We start from the raw sequence: 15,673 nt of genomic DNA, 5'->3' as shown, positions 1-15,673 counted from the left end.
CCGACAATTTTTATGCTACAAAAAAAATAAAAGAAGCCAAATAATCGTCATAAAAAATGCTTTAATTTGACTGTTTATTTGTTTTTGTATCTACAGTTATGGAGAAAAAATGAGGAAGAAAAGTTTTTTTTAAAAATTAAAAATAAAGAATTATTTAATGTTAATTTTTTTCAAAATTATGCATTTCTTATCGACCAAACTTTCAAATGTCGTAAATAACATCCAAATAAAGTGTTTGGTACAAGGAAAAAGTTTAATTTTGATTTTCAGTGAAATGGCATTAGTTTTAGTGTAATTTTTTTTAGCTTCAACTATTCTACACCATATCTCACTGAAATTTGAGTCGAAACGATTTTTATCAGTAGTCATTTGAAAGGTCTTTTTAAGCTCTTTAAAAAGTATTCTATGATTTTTTGTTGAAAATTGTACCGTTTTCCCGTTATTTTAGGTTAAATGCTCAATTAGGTAAAACAAAAGTTATTCAAGTATCTATAACTTGCCTAAGGTAGAACATTAAGATCTTAAAATATATCTCAATTTGTTTGTTTTTTTATAAGCTTCATTTTTGTTCATTACACTTTTTTCGATAAAATGCATCATTGCAGAGTTATACGTAAAAAACTATTGAAAAACGCGGGTTTTTTGACTAAAAATCGTTTTCAATTGCGAATAACTCAAAAACTATTGATATATCAAAAAAACTTTATATAACATTTTTTACTTTAAATTTGGCGATCTTTTAATTTCTGGGGTTATTTTGGATTGGACACTTCGGCACCGAGTAGATCTCCTTTTTTTTTGGTACACACCTATCATGTGTCAAAACTTCAAATAAATCGGTGCCGCATTAAAGAATTCGGAGGGGAAATGCTTGAATATCTGGCCTATACATGGCTAAAAAGGTTTTATTTCATTACCCACTTTTAAACAAAAGATGTACTATGAATTTAATCACCTTAAGAAGCTGCTGAAGACTTTCAAAACCATGTTTCTACTAGTTTCCGCAACTGGTTTGAGCGTATGCAAAAAAGGCGAATATTTTGAAAACTCTACAACACTTTGTTTCGAATTAGTTCGTTTCTATTTCATTTTCTGTAAAAATTTCTATTTCAAATTCCAGTATGATTGCTTCTAATGTTTTGAGATAGTCAAATCAAATCAAATATTCATAATTCCGATTGAGGTACCTCCAAAACATGGATTTCAATTGAAACAAATAGAATTAGCTCCACCAATCATTATATCATTGTAAATTGATAATTCAGGGATATTTTTCTGTACAGTTTTTCTTTTTTTCAAACCAACTACCCAACCTGGATACATTTCTGAAGAATAAACAAAGGAATTTTCTTTTTGAGTCGACCCTCGAAGGAATTTATTGCTATTGCATCAATCTTCACACCAAACTTTTCGGCTTTCTTATTTTTTCATACACACTACTTGTAGTAAACCAACTGTCATTAGACCGAGTCAAATTCTTACCTTTCAAGTTTACGTACGCGGCGGGTATACCGGAACGTGTATACCAGGTCTAAAAAATTCTCTCTCTGTAATATTCACCGCTGTTTGGCAATATGTAATGGAAAATTCTCAAGCTCAAGCTCAAGATTTTGTCTTTTTTTCTGTCTTCCACGTTCCTCGGACAAGTAAAAGTTCCATAACATCCTCGACCTTTCCGTTAATACCTTAGACGAAAATAAAAGTTTCGTATTGAATCTGAGGCGCTTGTTTGAGAGCACATCTTGTTTTCAATATTTCTAAAATGAGTTATTTAAATTTGATAGAACCCATTGGAACCCGTCGTCCGAGTCTTAAATCCGACGTTAAAGGGATAACTATAGAAAAACACTTTGGGTACGGTGTAACGTTGCTTTGTCAAGCGCAAGGATTTCCAGTACCAATTTTCAGGTAAATGACGCATTATCGAGTTTAATTATCGTTTTTAATGAATAATTTCCTTCAGAACCACTTGGTACTCGAGCTCCGAACGTATTAGCGGATTTAAAATATAAAAGAACCGAAAGACAAACCGAATTCGACATACCTCTCTTTTGTCAAGCTCAAGCGTTTCCCGTTCCTTCGTTCAGGTAATCGAAACCACATCGATTGTAGCATTTGCTAGATTATTTAATAATTTTAGAGCCGGTCGGAAGTGAAGCGCCATCTTTTTCGAGCGATATAAAATTACTAGGGTATCGAAAATTGAATAATTGCACTGTTTCAATGCTCTGTCCAGCTCAAGGGTACCCCGCTCCTTCTTTCAGGTAATTATATTCCTCTCCAATTTTTTATTAACTTTTTTTTTCTATTCGATCAGAACCCGTTGGATATAAACCGCCGTCGTTTTCATCTTCTTCTAAGAGTTTTACTTATGAAACCGAAGGAGGATCCGGTTTTGTACTTTTATGTCCCGCTCAAGCTTTACCCGTTCCCAAATTCAGGTAAAATAATTTTATATAAATGCAGTGATTGATTCAACCACTATTTTATGGAATCTGTTCACCGTTTACTTTATTCTTATTCAAATTTACCAATTATTCCACCCGCATCTCAAACAACCAGCGCCGTAACTTTTCCTGCAGATGGAACAGTCTTTGTCTTCCTTGGAACCGGTTCTCCCTTATCAATCCATTGTTTTGATTGTTTTTTCGGTTCGGGTGTGAATTTATGGACTCAAATTTTATCCATGGTTCTTAAAAAGTCGATGGAAACGTCTCCACGACGCTGTTTTTAAATTTATTCCACCCGCTTCTCAAACAACCAGCGCCGTAACTTTTCCTGCAGATGGAACAGTCTTTGTCTTCCTTGGAACCGGTTCTCCCTTATCAATCCATTGTTTTGATTGTTTTTTCGGTTCGGGTGTGAATTTATGGACTCAAATTTTATCCATGGTTGTCAAAAAGTCGATGGAAACGTCTCCACGACGCTGTTTTTAAAATTATTCCACCCGCATCTCAAACAACCAGCGCCGTTACTTTTCCTGCAAATGGAACAGTCTTTGTCTTCCTTGGAACCGGTTCTCCCTTATCAATCCATTGTTTTGATTGTTTTTTCGGTTTGGGTGTGAATTTATGGACTCAAATATTATCCATGGTTGTCAAAAAGTCGATGGAAACGTCTCCTCGACGTTGTTTTTGTTCCATCTTGCGCACAGCTTTCTCATATCCAAATTTTCCGCTGCTACCTTCGTCCAGTGGATTTTCTTCAACATTTCTCGTCGTCGTCACCTCTTTTGGTCGATGCTGGTCTTCGCGGGTCGTTTAAACTCTGCTATCCAATATTTTACTGTTGATAAGCAGTCTTAGTTCACTTTTGATGATTGCCTAATGAATACTAAACAACGTGACGTCCTCAAAATCGAAACATTTTTTTAAGCAACTACCTATTATCGAAAATAATGAATAAAACATGAATGACCTCAAACATATTAAATAATAAAGTCAGAACGTGCTCGGTAATAAATAATAATTTCCTGCCGTAGTATAATAGTGTATTCAACTCATACGCGCTGCAATAACCTTAATGTCTTTGAAAATATACCCCAAATATCAGTTTTTGAGTCTGCAATAATGATAAAACGAGTTAATAGGCTTGGCTTCAATCTATTGTCAAAAGAAACGAAGAAATTTTATTGTGAAATTTAGATACGAAACTAGGAGATTCCAGAGTAAATTTTTGAAGAATTTTTTTAACTACCCGTGACTATAATTCAGAAACGACGGATCATATACTTTTTGCATCGAGTTCCGCAACACCCTGTATCTCTTAGACCTTTTGATATGTTAATGTTTCTAAATCGTCTCTTCTGATTTGAAATTAGTTTTTTTTTTTTCATTTTTTTGATCGGTATGTTGCGGTTTTTATCAAAATGTCTTTAAAAAATAAAAAAAAAAACTAATTTCAAATCAGAACAGACCTAAAATCAATAGAAATATAATATTTGTTTATGGCAAAAGTGTTTATTGCACGCGATAAGTGCAAAAAAAACACTTTTTACACGAGTTGAATACAATATAAAGAATGTATAGTAAGTGCATCCACCAAAACTACAAATTTCGAATAAATATCGAAAAAAATTACTCGATTATACGAGGGTGTATTGATATCTAGTTAACGAACAATAACTTAGTAGAAGTGTAAGTGTAAAATTTAATGTCAAAAAAGTAAACCAGAGTTACGCAATAAATTAAAAGAACAAAGATGTCCACCCAAATTGTGAAAAAATTTGACTGCAAGCTTCAAAAGAGGTAAATTTTCCATTGAAGATGGTGACCGATCGGGAAGGCGGCCAGTTTCTGTGTCAGTCCCCGAAAATATCGATGCGTTCCATAAAATGATTTTATCAGACCTTCGAATTGGACTAAAACGGATAAAACGTCAATTTGGACATGAGAAAATTGCTGCAAAACGGATCCCCAAATGTTTGAATGTTGACCAAAAGCGCGCAAAGGTAGAAGCATCGCGTTCAATCTGTGCTCGATTTGAGACTTCTTAAACCGAATTGTTACTATGGATGAGACTTGGGTACATTTCTACGATCCAGAAAAAAAGCAACAATCGATGGAATGGCAACACTCTGGTGCTCTAAGACCTAAGAAGTTTCGTGTCCAAAAATCTGCTTCAGAAGTTCTTGCTTCAGTTTTTTGGGATTGTCGTGGAGTAATCATGATTGATTTTTTAATTAAGGGTAGAATAATAACTGGAGATAACTATTCGACAATTCCGCGGCAAAAATTTAAAGAGAAAAGACGCAGAAATCTATCCAAAGGTGTTTTTGTTTTTGCAGGACAACGCCCCTGCACACAAATCCCATGTTACCATGCAAAAAATTCGTGATTTAGAGTTCGAATTACTAGAACACCCTCCTTATTCCCCAGATTTGACTCCGTCCGACTATCATCTCTTTCTGCAACTGAAAAAAAGTTTAAAAGGTCGTAAATTTTCTTCCAACAAGGAGGTAATAAAAGCAGTGGAGGTCTGGTTTGCAGAGCAAGCAGAAACATTTTTTTAAGGTCTAGAGACGTTGCAGGTTCTCTGTAAGAGTAATAAAATATTTTGACATTGAAATTTTTCAATATATTCTCGTATGGTGAGCAAAAGTCAAATGGATTTATTACCAAAAAGTAATATTTTATTTAGCAAAAACACTAAATACGTAGTGAAAAAGTAATAATGTGGAAAATAACAAAATTTCGATATAGGAGACGTCCAAAACGTGCTAAATTTTTCTAGAAATGTCTTTTAACGTTACTAAACATCTCAAGCTTAACTGATCTAATCCCAAGTGTGATTAATCCTTCTAAGTCATCTAAATTGAGTAGTTCAGTTTTTTATACAGTATTTCTGACAAAAACAAGTCTAATTGCGTCGGATCAGGAAATCTTGCTGGTCATTCCATCGATCCGCGCCTTTCCTATTTACCGATTTGGAAAAATTTGGTAATGGGACAGTTCTCCATCTGCTGAAATCATATAAGTTCGACATTATATTGGAATATTGATTTCCATCAATGATATAATTTCCAAAAATTCGTGCCCAAATATCATCTTCTTCGGGATATTGCGAATTTACTTTTTTTTCCATAAGGATTCTCGTTTTTGACGATTAACACGACAGTGGCGCCAGTACTGTAAACAAGCCAGCGTTGGCCTGGCCCCTGGCCCCTTTTCTTCGGGTTTGTACACGTTTAAAGTTAAAAAATAACTAAATCGCGGTATAGTCTGTTGAAAAAGAAACAACTTTGGATAAGAAAATGGTTAAGCCATGGACAATCCATTATTAAATCTTGCAGATATCTTCTTAAATACTATTTTAGATTTATTAATAACTAGACCGAGCAATTTACGAATTTTCTTCCTACATCTTTGATAAGTTCTATCTTTTTCTTCTGCCACAAGGCTGAGTAAACCAGATCGCCTATATTTTTCGATTCTTTTATGTCCCTCGGTAAAGACACCAACTTTTTCTCTACCCCCCGTTTACTATCTATTAGCTTTCCTTCATTTCTGGCTATTTCTCTGATCTATTTGTTCTATTCTTTCAAATTAACCCCAAAATTAGCTCGTTAACAGATTTATATTAATACTACGTCGAGGGCAAGAGTTACCTATCCCCAAATTTATATAAATTATTATTTTCATCTACTCGTTTTATCCAGAACCTATAGGGCATAAGCCCCCTTCATTTTCCTCGACGTCCAAAATTTTTTCCTACGACGCCAAGGAAAGACAAGGATTCGTGCTAATGTGTCCGGCGCAAGCTTTGCCCATACCAAAATTCAGGTAAATTACTTGTTTTCTTGTTTCCGATTTAGAACCCATCGGATATAAAGCGCCCTCGTTTTCTAACGATGCAACCAGTATTTCTTACACTAGAAGTATCGGACAAGGTTTCGGTTTATTGTGCTTAGCGCAAGGGTATCCTTCGCCTACTTTCAGGTAAGTCGCCAATCACAAAACGAATTCACTCCCAAATTTTTATAACAGAACCGATCGGGTATACCCCTCCTAGACTTCCGCCCAAATCCAAACTAGATGCCGTCATCGGTAAGGTGCAACAAGATTTAGTTCTGCCTTGCGACGCCCAAGGCAGCCCGATTCCCAAATTTAGGTCAGTAACTTACGTTTAACTTGTATCGCAATTTTTTCATTAGAACCTATCGGTTCTAAGGCACCCGCTTTTTCATCCGAGTCAAAGATTTTCACGTTGGAAAGGCCGATCGGGAAAAATTTGGCTTTGCTCTGTCCGGCGCAGGCTTTACCAGCACCTTCGTTCAAGTAAGTTCTCGTCCATTTCAATACAATCCAAAAACTTCAAAATATGTCTTTTAGTCTGTCAATTGGTAAAGTATTTATATTCTTTTTGATAATCCAAATTTGGGTATCCTATTTTCATTCAGGTTCATTATTCTTTCATAAAAAAAAAGACAAAGTCGACCCACCTCTTCGGTATAGAGAAAAATTCGAGCTATTAAATCGATCAGCACCAAAGCAAATATACCAAAGGTCCATAGAGACTTCAATAGACAAACGGTTTCGAGATATAAACACTTCAAGTTGTCTACACTAAACCATTAGATGTTTTGAGTCATTGGACTGAGCAATTTTACACACATGAATGCTGAGATCAGCACCAAAGCATATTTGGAAACAATCACTATTTCCATAATCTATGGTGTAGCTGTAGATCGGAGACCTGCAGAAAATGGATTACACCTTTACAAACTCGTCGAAGATTCAAAATTAACCAACCTGATCAAGCTCATGGACACTGGAGGCTTGTATTTTTTATGTTTTTGATTTATACAAGTGTGTATTGAAGGAATGGTGACTTATGGAAGAACTTCGTGGGTTGTTCAAGACGAAATTTGTTTGTTTCGTATCCATATCTCGTCTAGACAATCTGACTTCGTTATATTATAACCAGGAAGTGATGGAATGACTTGTAAAGCTGGGTTTATGAAGGAGACATATATCAACCAATACCTAGTTGGAACAGCAATAAGTCGTGATTTTAATCCTATTGACAAATTTAACAACTAGAAGTTAGTTCCCAGAAAACGTCCAGGATAAAAAATTGGCTTTTGTTCAGTTTATGAAACAAAATTTTTCCTTATAAAAAGGGTTAAATTCCCAAACGAACTCATATAGGGTGTGTCGATTTTATTACGCGTTAATGTGTATGATTTTTTTTTTGATTTTATTATTATCAGAACCCATAGGTTCCAAAGCACCGAGTTTTTCATCGGATTCGAAAGGTTCGATTTTCATTAGACAAGAAGGTCATAGTTTCGGATTACTTTGCCAAGCTCAGGGATTGCCTACTCCAAATTTTAGGTATAACATTGATTACATCTACCAGTAAAATATTTGTGTGCAAGATTACTTTGAGTCGGATTATTTCCCTTCGATCAATCATTTGAAATATTCCAAAAGCCAGATGACAAATTCAGATGTTGTGTTGATTCTGGACACACATATTTTTTTCAACTAATATCTGTACCTCCTCGGTTGTTTCAATAAAAACTTCTATGAGGTTTCTTTGTCCAAAATGCATTCAACAACCGTGTTGTTTTCGACAATTCAGATTCGTAATAAGATATAGTTTTATTGGATATACCCTGTATATTATGTCACCTTAGTATGTAAAATTATCCCATTCGACGACGACATTCACCAATCATAAAACCAGAGAGTAATGTCTTTTTGACGCCAATTTTTTTGGTTACTATTTTGAGCTTATTTGAGAATTTCCTTTTCAATATTATTATTTTCCTTTAACACCACATCCCAAATCAGGTAACATGTTGATTATTGTTACTAGCTTTCGAATAAATGTTTCTCGTAGAACCAATTGGATCAAAAGCGCCGACGTTTCCTTCTGAATCAAAAAGTTCAACTTTTATCAAAAAATTAGGAACCAGTTTTGGATTATTGTGCCAAGCACAAGGTTTACCCACGCCGTCATTCAGGTAGGTTCTATGTTTTACCTCTAAAGTACCAACTCCTTCGGTAGCAGTAACGTCTACTTTCGTTAAACACAAAGATCAAAGCTTTAGTCTTTGTACCAAGCACTAGGTTTGTCCCAATAGATATCCGAATAGATTTATTGTTTACGACTTGTATATAGAACCAATTGGTTTCCAAGCACCAAAGTTCGATCATCTGGTCTTTGGTGCTAAGCATAAGGTTTACCCACGCCGACATTCAGATATATCGTCACTCGATAAGTCGTGTTACTGACAAATAGATGGCGCTGCCTTTGTCAAATCCATTTTGGTATTTGTAAAATAGTTTCGTATGTTAATTTATCATTTCTTCTTGATGAAAAACTGTACAAGCTCAGCAATAATTTCAAAAGTGTTATTCGAAACCATTTGCTGAATTTAATCGTGGTCGTACAGATTATGGTGAACGTTCTGTTAGTCCAATTGAGGTGGACGCTACAGAAAATATCAAAGAAGTCCACAAATTGGTTTTATCTAATCGTAAATTGAAATTGCGTGAGATAGTTGCAGCCCTAAAGATATCAGGAAGCAGTTTGTTGCGTCGATATGTGACAACGGATGAAACAATCATCATCTGAGTGGACTGCATCCGGTGAACCACGTCCGAAGTGTCCAAAGGCGTTCCCTGATCTCAAAAACATGCTCGTCGTAAGAAATTCAGGTCAAATGAAGAAGCAATTACTGAAACTGACAAATTCTTCTATAAGCACGGCATCGAGAAGTTGGAGAAGCGTTAGAATGATAGTATTGGTCTTGAAGGAGTTTACATCGATGAATGAAATAGTTAGTGACACGACTTATTGAGTGACATGTTTTTATTGGTTTGAATACACGGCAGTTTTCTTTTATACACAGAACCAGTTGGTTCCAAAGCACCGACGTTTTCTTCCGAAGCGAAAAGCTCGACATTTGTTAAACAGAAAGATCAAAGTTTTGGTCTTCTGTGCCAAGCTCAAGGTTTACCAGCGCCAACATTCAGGTACGGACAATAAGTATAATTCTAATTTAAGATATTTTCACTTACATTAGAACCTGTAACCGGCGTTGCTCCAAAAGTCAAAGATATCGATGTGGCAAGTTTAAAGAAAGAAGTTCCTTTGAACACAGTCGTTCCTTTAATTTGTACGGTACAAGGGTATCCGTCTCCAACTTTCAGGTAAAAGTAGTTTGCATGATAATCTTATTCAATATCACGTTTTTCTAAACAATCCGTTCCATTCTAATTTCAAGAACCGACCGGAAAAATATCCCCCAAACTACCTGGTCAAAAATACGAAGGTGGAAAAATTTACGTTTATTCCCAAAATACAACGTCGGTGTTGACTTGCGAAGTGGTCGGTTACCCCGTTCCGTTATTCAGGTAAATTTTCCATATTAAAAAATCACGTTTCGTTAATTTTCAGAACCGACGAATAATATTCCACCAAAAGTTATCGATAATAAGGTGCGGTTTACGTTGATCATTGCGACAAACAACAATGACGTATTCCTTATGTGTCCTGTGGTAGCCTATCCGGTCCCGATGTTCAGGTATATTCCATTTCTACACGTTGCACGTTCACTTCTTCTATATAAACAATACCTTTTTTACATATTACTATGATTAACGATTGTTAATTGTTAATTAATACTTACAACATTTATACGAGGTCTGGCTATTAAATAACGTGCCCGAGCGCCTAGAGGGCGCCCTAGATGGGTGGGTTAAAAAACGAATAGTGCGTTGGGTATCTAGATATCTTGTCTATGCACGTCCAAAAACATGTTTCCGTCACTATCATAGTATTTGTGTAGTAGCGGTTTGAAACGAACGTGGTTTTTCCTCGTGCCGAAAACCATGTGCAATATCAAGCTCAAATTTCATTAAATTGAAAAAAACTCGGACCTAATGCTATAAATTGTTGCAAAAGGCCTATGGGGACAATTCTCTATCTCGTACCCGTATTTTAAAGTGGTGTGAGCGCTTTAGTAAGAGCCGAGACAGCACTGAAGATGGCCTGCACCAATGGTGCGTGCAGATCGTCGAATGACCACCAAAAGCTCTTGCGTCAAGGGGTCCGATCAGATTTTCTTGAAAGATTAGAAAAAGGGATCCGATTTGAGTCGATGGAAACGGTAAAAAAAACGACAGAGCTCCTAAAGGCTCCCACCAAAGAAGACTTCCAGCACTGCTTCCATCAATGGTAAAAACGTACAGAAAGGTGCACAGAAATACTTATGATGAAAAATATCTTTCAAAATATATGCTACATTAAAATTTTCCAAGTATTTGAGGCAATTTTCAAAGCATATCCCCATTCCGCGCGTTTTGAACGGCTTCTTTTTATGTTAGAAGTCTTCTTCTACTTCAATGTCACTTGGGGGTCTTAGTTTTTTCAAGGATACCATTCCAATGTCCTAGAATAATGTTAAAGGGTCTATCATTATTCGTGCTTATTGTACCCCCCAATCTCCACTGCTACGATATTCGATTCGCCAAAATCTTTTTGTCCGACGCTTCCATCTCTCACCTTAACGCTAGGGATCGTTGGAACGTGAGCACTAAGTTTTCATCATCTTCTTAACGTCCAATACCAAGTATTTGAAATAATTGATGTCAAATCAAGGTTGTTTGGTTGATCTTTAAGCTTCTTCTTCGATTTCTAGCAGTGGAATGCTTTGCTTTAATGCCGCTGTTACTACATGACAGGTAAATGCCAGTCTGCGTTGCGATTCCCTTTGTTTTTGGACGCCAGGCCGTTCAGAACAATTTCTTCCATTCATTTGATGTTTTTAGGAGTTTTTGAGTTGTATTGGTGTTAATCCTTCTTTGGTCGAAGCGCGAAACTCATTGTGAGACTTCGAACTCTATTATATTGAAAAGTATGGAAGCAACAAGTCGAAACTTTATTTAAAGCCCGTTGAGACTTGAATGAAATCATTTGTTCGAATTCAAACTATCTAATAATTCCAGCTTCTTCATTAATTTTATGAAACGGGAATTTTTCATTCTTTCTATTTTGTTTCTAGAACCAACTAATAATGTACCTCCAAAGAAAGTAGGTGCTGAATTTGGAGGTTGGAGAGTTGTCAACGTTAAGATTACGTCGATAGCGTGGTTGACTTGTCAGGTTACTGGCTACCCCGTGCCTCGATTTTTGTAAGTGCTACAATTTTTTTTTTTGTTATTATCTTTGGATGCTCTCAACTCCATGAGGTTTCTTAAAGTTGTACTGATCTTGATTAAGCTCTAACTTTTACTTGTTCTTTCGCTTTCACTTCTGTTTATGATCTTTAAGATTTCAGGCATTACGAAACTCTAGAATTTATCAAACCAACTGGTTTGTTGTTAAGTTTTTCGCATCAAAATTATAATAAGGGAACTTTTAAAAACCAAGCATTCTAACCAAACCGATCCATAAATACCATCCCTAACTCTAGGTGGCTAAACGGGGTCAGTCAAGCCCTTCACCATCAATCCAAGTTCACAAAACTCACTAACGCACGCGGTTTTAAGCTTGCGCAGATTGACGGTAAAGACTCAGTTAGGTCTCGGTTGTAAAACTGAGAAAGAAGTTGCATCGAACTGAGTTATGAGGTCACAAGTGGGAATAATCTATGGGAAGCGGCTTAGTACTTAACGGGGTACCCTACTCTATCACCACCGTTGAATTTAACACGTTCAATTTTTTTAGAACCCACCAATAATGTTCCTCCGAAGAAAATTGGCTCAGAAATCGGGTTTCTAATTAAAGTAAAATCGGATTCAGTAGCATGGTTAACTTGCCAAGTTTCGGGATTTCCTGTACCAAGATTTTCGTAAGTTTTAAATCGTAGTTCCTCAAAATTTATTCATATATTTGGAAGATCGAGTTCTCGGTGGTGAATGCTGAATACCCGTTTCGATAATCGAGTTGTCGTCTTCAGAGACTGAAGGTTTTATTGTAAGTGTCGGTGTAGTGGTGGTTTGAACAGTGTGTTCAGTTTGAATATCGCCAACGGTTCCACAACTTCCGACTTAGTTGTGGGTTTTTACTATACTTTGATAAATGTTTTTTCAACCTAACAAATATTTACCTTTTCGTCTAATGTCAACAATACTAGATATATTGGAATTATTATCCTAAATATGCAACGGGTACCTTCTATACAAATAATATTTTTTTTTTATATTAAACTTCTAGAACCTACAAATAATGTTTCGCCAAAGAAAGTAGGCGCAGAAATTGGATTTTTGATAGTTAACGTTAGATCTGGTTCCGTGGCGTGGTTGAGTTGTCAAGTTTCGGGATTTCCCGTACCGAGATTTTTGTAAGTGGCCGCTACAATTGAAAAAAAAATCATGTTTTTATACACTACTAGTACACCAACACTTCTTCATTCCGGATTGTATTTGTATTAGCAACAGGAATAAATAGTTCGGTATTCCCCTATAAGTGTTTGGCGTTATTTAATCGCAATAAAGACCAATTTTATCGCCATTTCGAAATATAAACGAATATAGTTCAACAACAATCCACTAGAGGCGAAACAGTAGGTTTTTCGGGAACCAACCTCGTAGTTAAGCGATTCTATATGTCCCTTAGACACTTGAAGTTACATTAACTTATCGAATTACTTTTCCTTATTTTTGTATTGATATGACGTGAGGACCGTAAATATAATTAATTATAGCTTTTGTATACAGTAGGATTAGTATTTAAGAGGGCATGTACACGCATAGTGTGTTCTTAATAGTCTTGACATCCAACAGTAATCAGATTATTATTTAAACCACTTTATTTATTTATATTTTTTGTTTAATAAATAGATTTTGTGAGAAAATTGCATACTTCTGTTTCCGGTTCTACCTTTTTTTCTGGTAAATGAATTTAATGCATTTCCAGTATTGTTTTCGTCATTTCCTAATTCTTTAATATTTCTTTTGATATGGAAAATATTTCGAAAATATCACAAATAGTTTGTATGCCACCAAAAATAGTTTTTCTTCGATTTTTCAATTTCAACATAGGATGTCGTGTCTACAATTTATACTTCCCGATTTTCCTGTACAACCCAATTTATATATAATTTTAGATTGGTACTAGTGTCTGTGAAATAATTTTGAAAGTCCCGTGGTTTACTAGATATCATCTACTATTTCCAGAACCGACTAGTAACGTTCCCCCAAAGAAAATCGGGAAAAATTTCGTTGGTTGGGAAGAAATTTTCATATTACGAAATGGCACTGCCTGGTTGACTTGCCAAGTAACAGGATATCCGGTACCACGTTATCTGTAAGTGTTCGATTTAATTGTTGAATAAAAAAAGTATTTAATCCACTTTTGGGCACTTAAAACGTACTTAATTGAATTATTTCGGTTATTAACAGTCTCCAAGGAAGCTAGAAACCCTAAAATTAACTGACATTGTTTTGATGTGTGTGTTGATGCGAATAAGATACCAAAAATTTCCTAACCAATACCAAAAATCAAATCTATGGATTCACATTTTCGTGATGATAAATTTCAACCTCCCAGTGTCCCGAAATATTTGTAAGTTATATCAATAAATTATAAACCAGTTAAAAAACCTGTAAACCGCATAAAGTATAATTATTTGAAAAAAGTTTACATACGAGGGTCGTACTGAAAATTCACTAAAATATAAAATGCGTAGGAAAGAAAATTGCCAGAAAATATTTTATGTAAACATCAATATTTCTAAGTAATCTTCAGTTTAATGAGACCATATTGTACGGGAGCAGTTCGATAAATACTTATAAGAATAATCTTCTATCATGTAAATATATTCTCGAAGTGCTATTGTCGCTAAATCGGACTCGTTGTTTTGTTTTGATCGGATATGGAAACGAAATGAAAAATCTTGTCCTTCGAAGGCGGTTTAAGGGCAATCCGAAGGAGGTTCCGTCGGAAAGATGATTCGCGAGGTGTGGTCTACATCCCCTGCCTCAATCTACGCTCCGGCCACGGCCAAATTGGGCTACGAACAGCTGCCTTGTCCATCCTATCCCATATTTGGTTTATAAGGACCATCTACATAACCTCAATACATTTTTTTTTATTAAAATAAGTATACAGATTTTGCGTCTTTACATTCTTTAATTATTGTTGGGGTTAAATTATATATTATTACTTCTTCTGCCATATTAAGCGATCGGGATCTCTCCGATTACTTTTTTCACCCAAATTTAAGAGAAAAGGCTTGATGTGAATCAATTTCTGACGATAGGGGCTATGACAGGGACAAACGCTTATTTAAACGAATTTTTTTGGCTTGTTAAAAGGAGATTGTGTTGAAAACCAAAACATTTTTCACGCCGAAGTAAATATTTCATGGAAAAATCACTAATACCTCAACCCGACTTCCTAATGATACGTATGATCAATTACAGCTTTTTATGAAAGTATTTCTGTTTTATTTTCACTTAGCTTCCATTCCACTAACTTTAATACTCTGTATTTTTGATGTAGCATTACTAAATTTGATTATAATGCACAATATTCGAGACTTCGGATCTTTTACAAATTCTATACTGAAATTATCATTTTAACAAGACGATTCAAAAGTTTTTCCAACAAAAAGAAGCATGGGTCACTTCCAACATTTAGAAAACGTTATCGTTGATTCCATAGCACGAAAAATATAATTACAGAGCCAACTAACAATGTCCCTCCAAAAAAAGACGGATTAGATGGGTTCACTGGTTGGAAAGATGTTATCGTTCGCGAAAATAAAACTTCCTGGTTAACTTGTCAGGTATCTGGTTATCCCGTCCCTAGATATTTGTAAGTATATGTTTGTTTCGTTTCCTGTCGATGGTTTTTTTTTAAATTTACAAATTTCAAGACCTCATTTTCATTCTAATCCAACAATTTATACCAACTTTCCAATCATTACTTTACGTACATCTTGTAGATCATGGATTTGAAAATGTTTGTGGCCCGAAAGACTTGTTGGGCTCTAACTCATTGTACGAACTTGTGCACTATTATAGACTTGTTGGGCTCTAACTCATTGTACGAACTTGTGCACTATTATAGACTTGTTGGGCTCTAACTCATTGTACGAACTTGTGCACTATTATAGACTTGTTGGGCTCTAACTCATTGTACGAACTTGTGCACTATTATAGACTTGTTGGGCTCTAACTCATTGTACGAACTGGTGCACTATTATGGATTTGTT

The 15,673-nt window shown here is 35.5% G+C and overlaps 1 protein-coding gene across 17 annotated transcripts in view; it reads left to right on the top strand.

Moving 5' to 3' along the window:
• Positions 1–15,673, top strand: part of LOC130896427 (cell adhesion molecule Dscam2) — a 177,487-nt gene that overhangs the window by 63,931 nt on the left and 97,883 nt on the right. For 5 of the 17 annotated variants that reach the window (XM_057804504.1, XM_057804498.1, XM_057804500.1 and 2 more), the window contains exon 5: positions 2,318–2,441. The exons of 4 other annotated variants lie outside the window; for them this stretch is intronic. In XM_057804504.1, the coding sequence (XP_057660487.1) occupies positions 2,318–2,441 (124 nt within the window). Of the gene's footprint in view, positions 1–1,784; positions 1,909–2,317; positions 2,442–7,711; positions 7,836–8,346; positions 8,471–9,535; positions 9,663–12,180; positions 12,305–15,673 lie in introns of all 17 variants that reach the window. 8 more of the 17 variants (XM_057804499.1, XM_057804511.1, XM_057804510.1 and 5 more) reach the window with 5 other exon arrangements.

This window comes from Diorhabda carinulata, chromosome 7 (assembly GCF_026250575.1).
Source record: "Diorhabda carinulata isolate Delta chromosome 7, icDioCari1.1, whole genome shotgun sequence".
Lineage (NCBI taxonomy): Eukaryota > Metazoa > Arthropoda > Insecta > Coleoptera > Chrysomelidae > Diorhabda > Diorhabda carinulata.
Note: the sequence above shows the minus strand (reverse complement) of the source record. Positions and strands in the feature narration are given on the sequence as shown.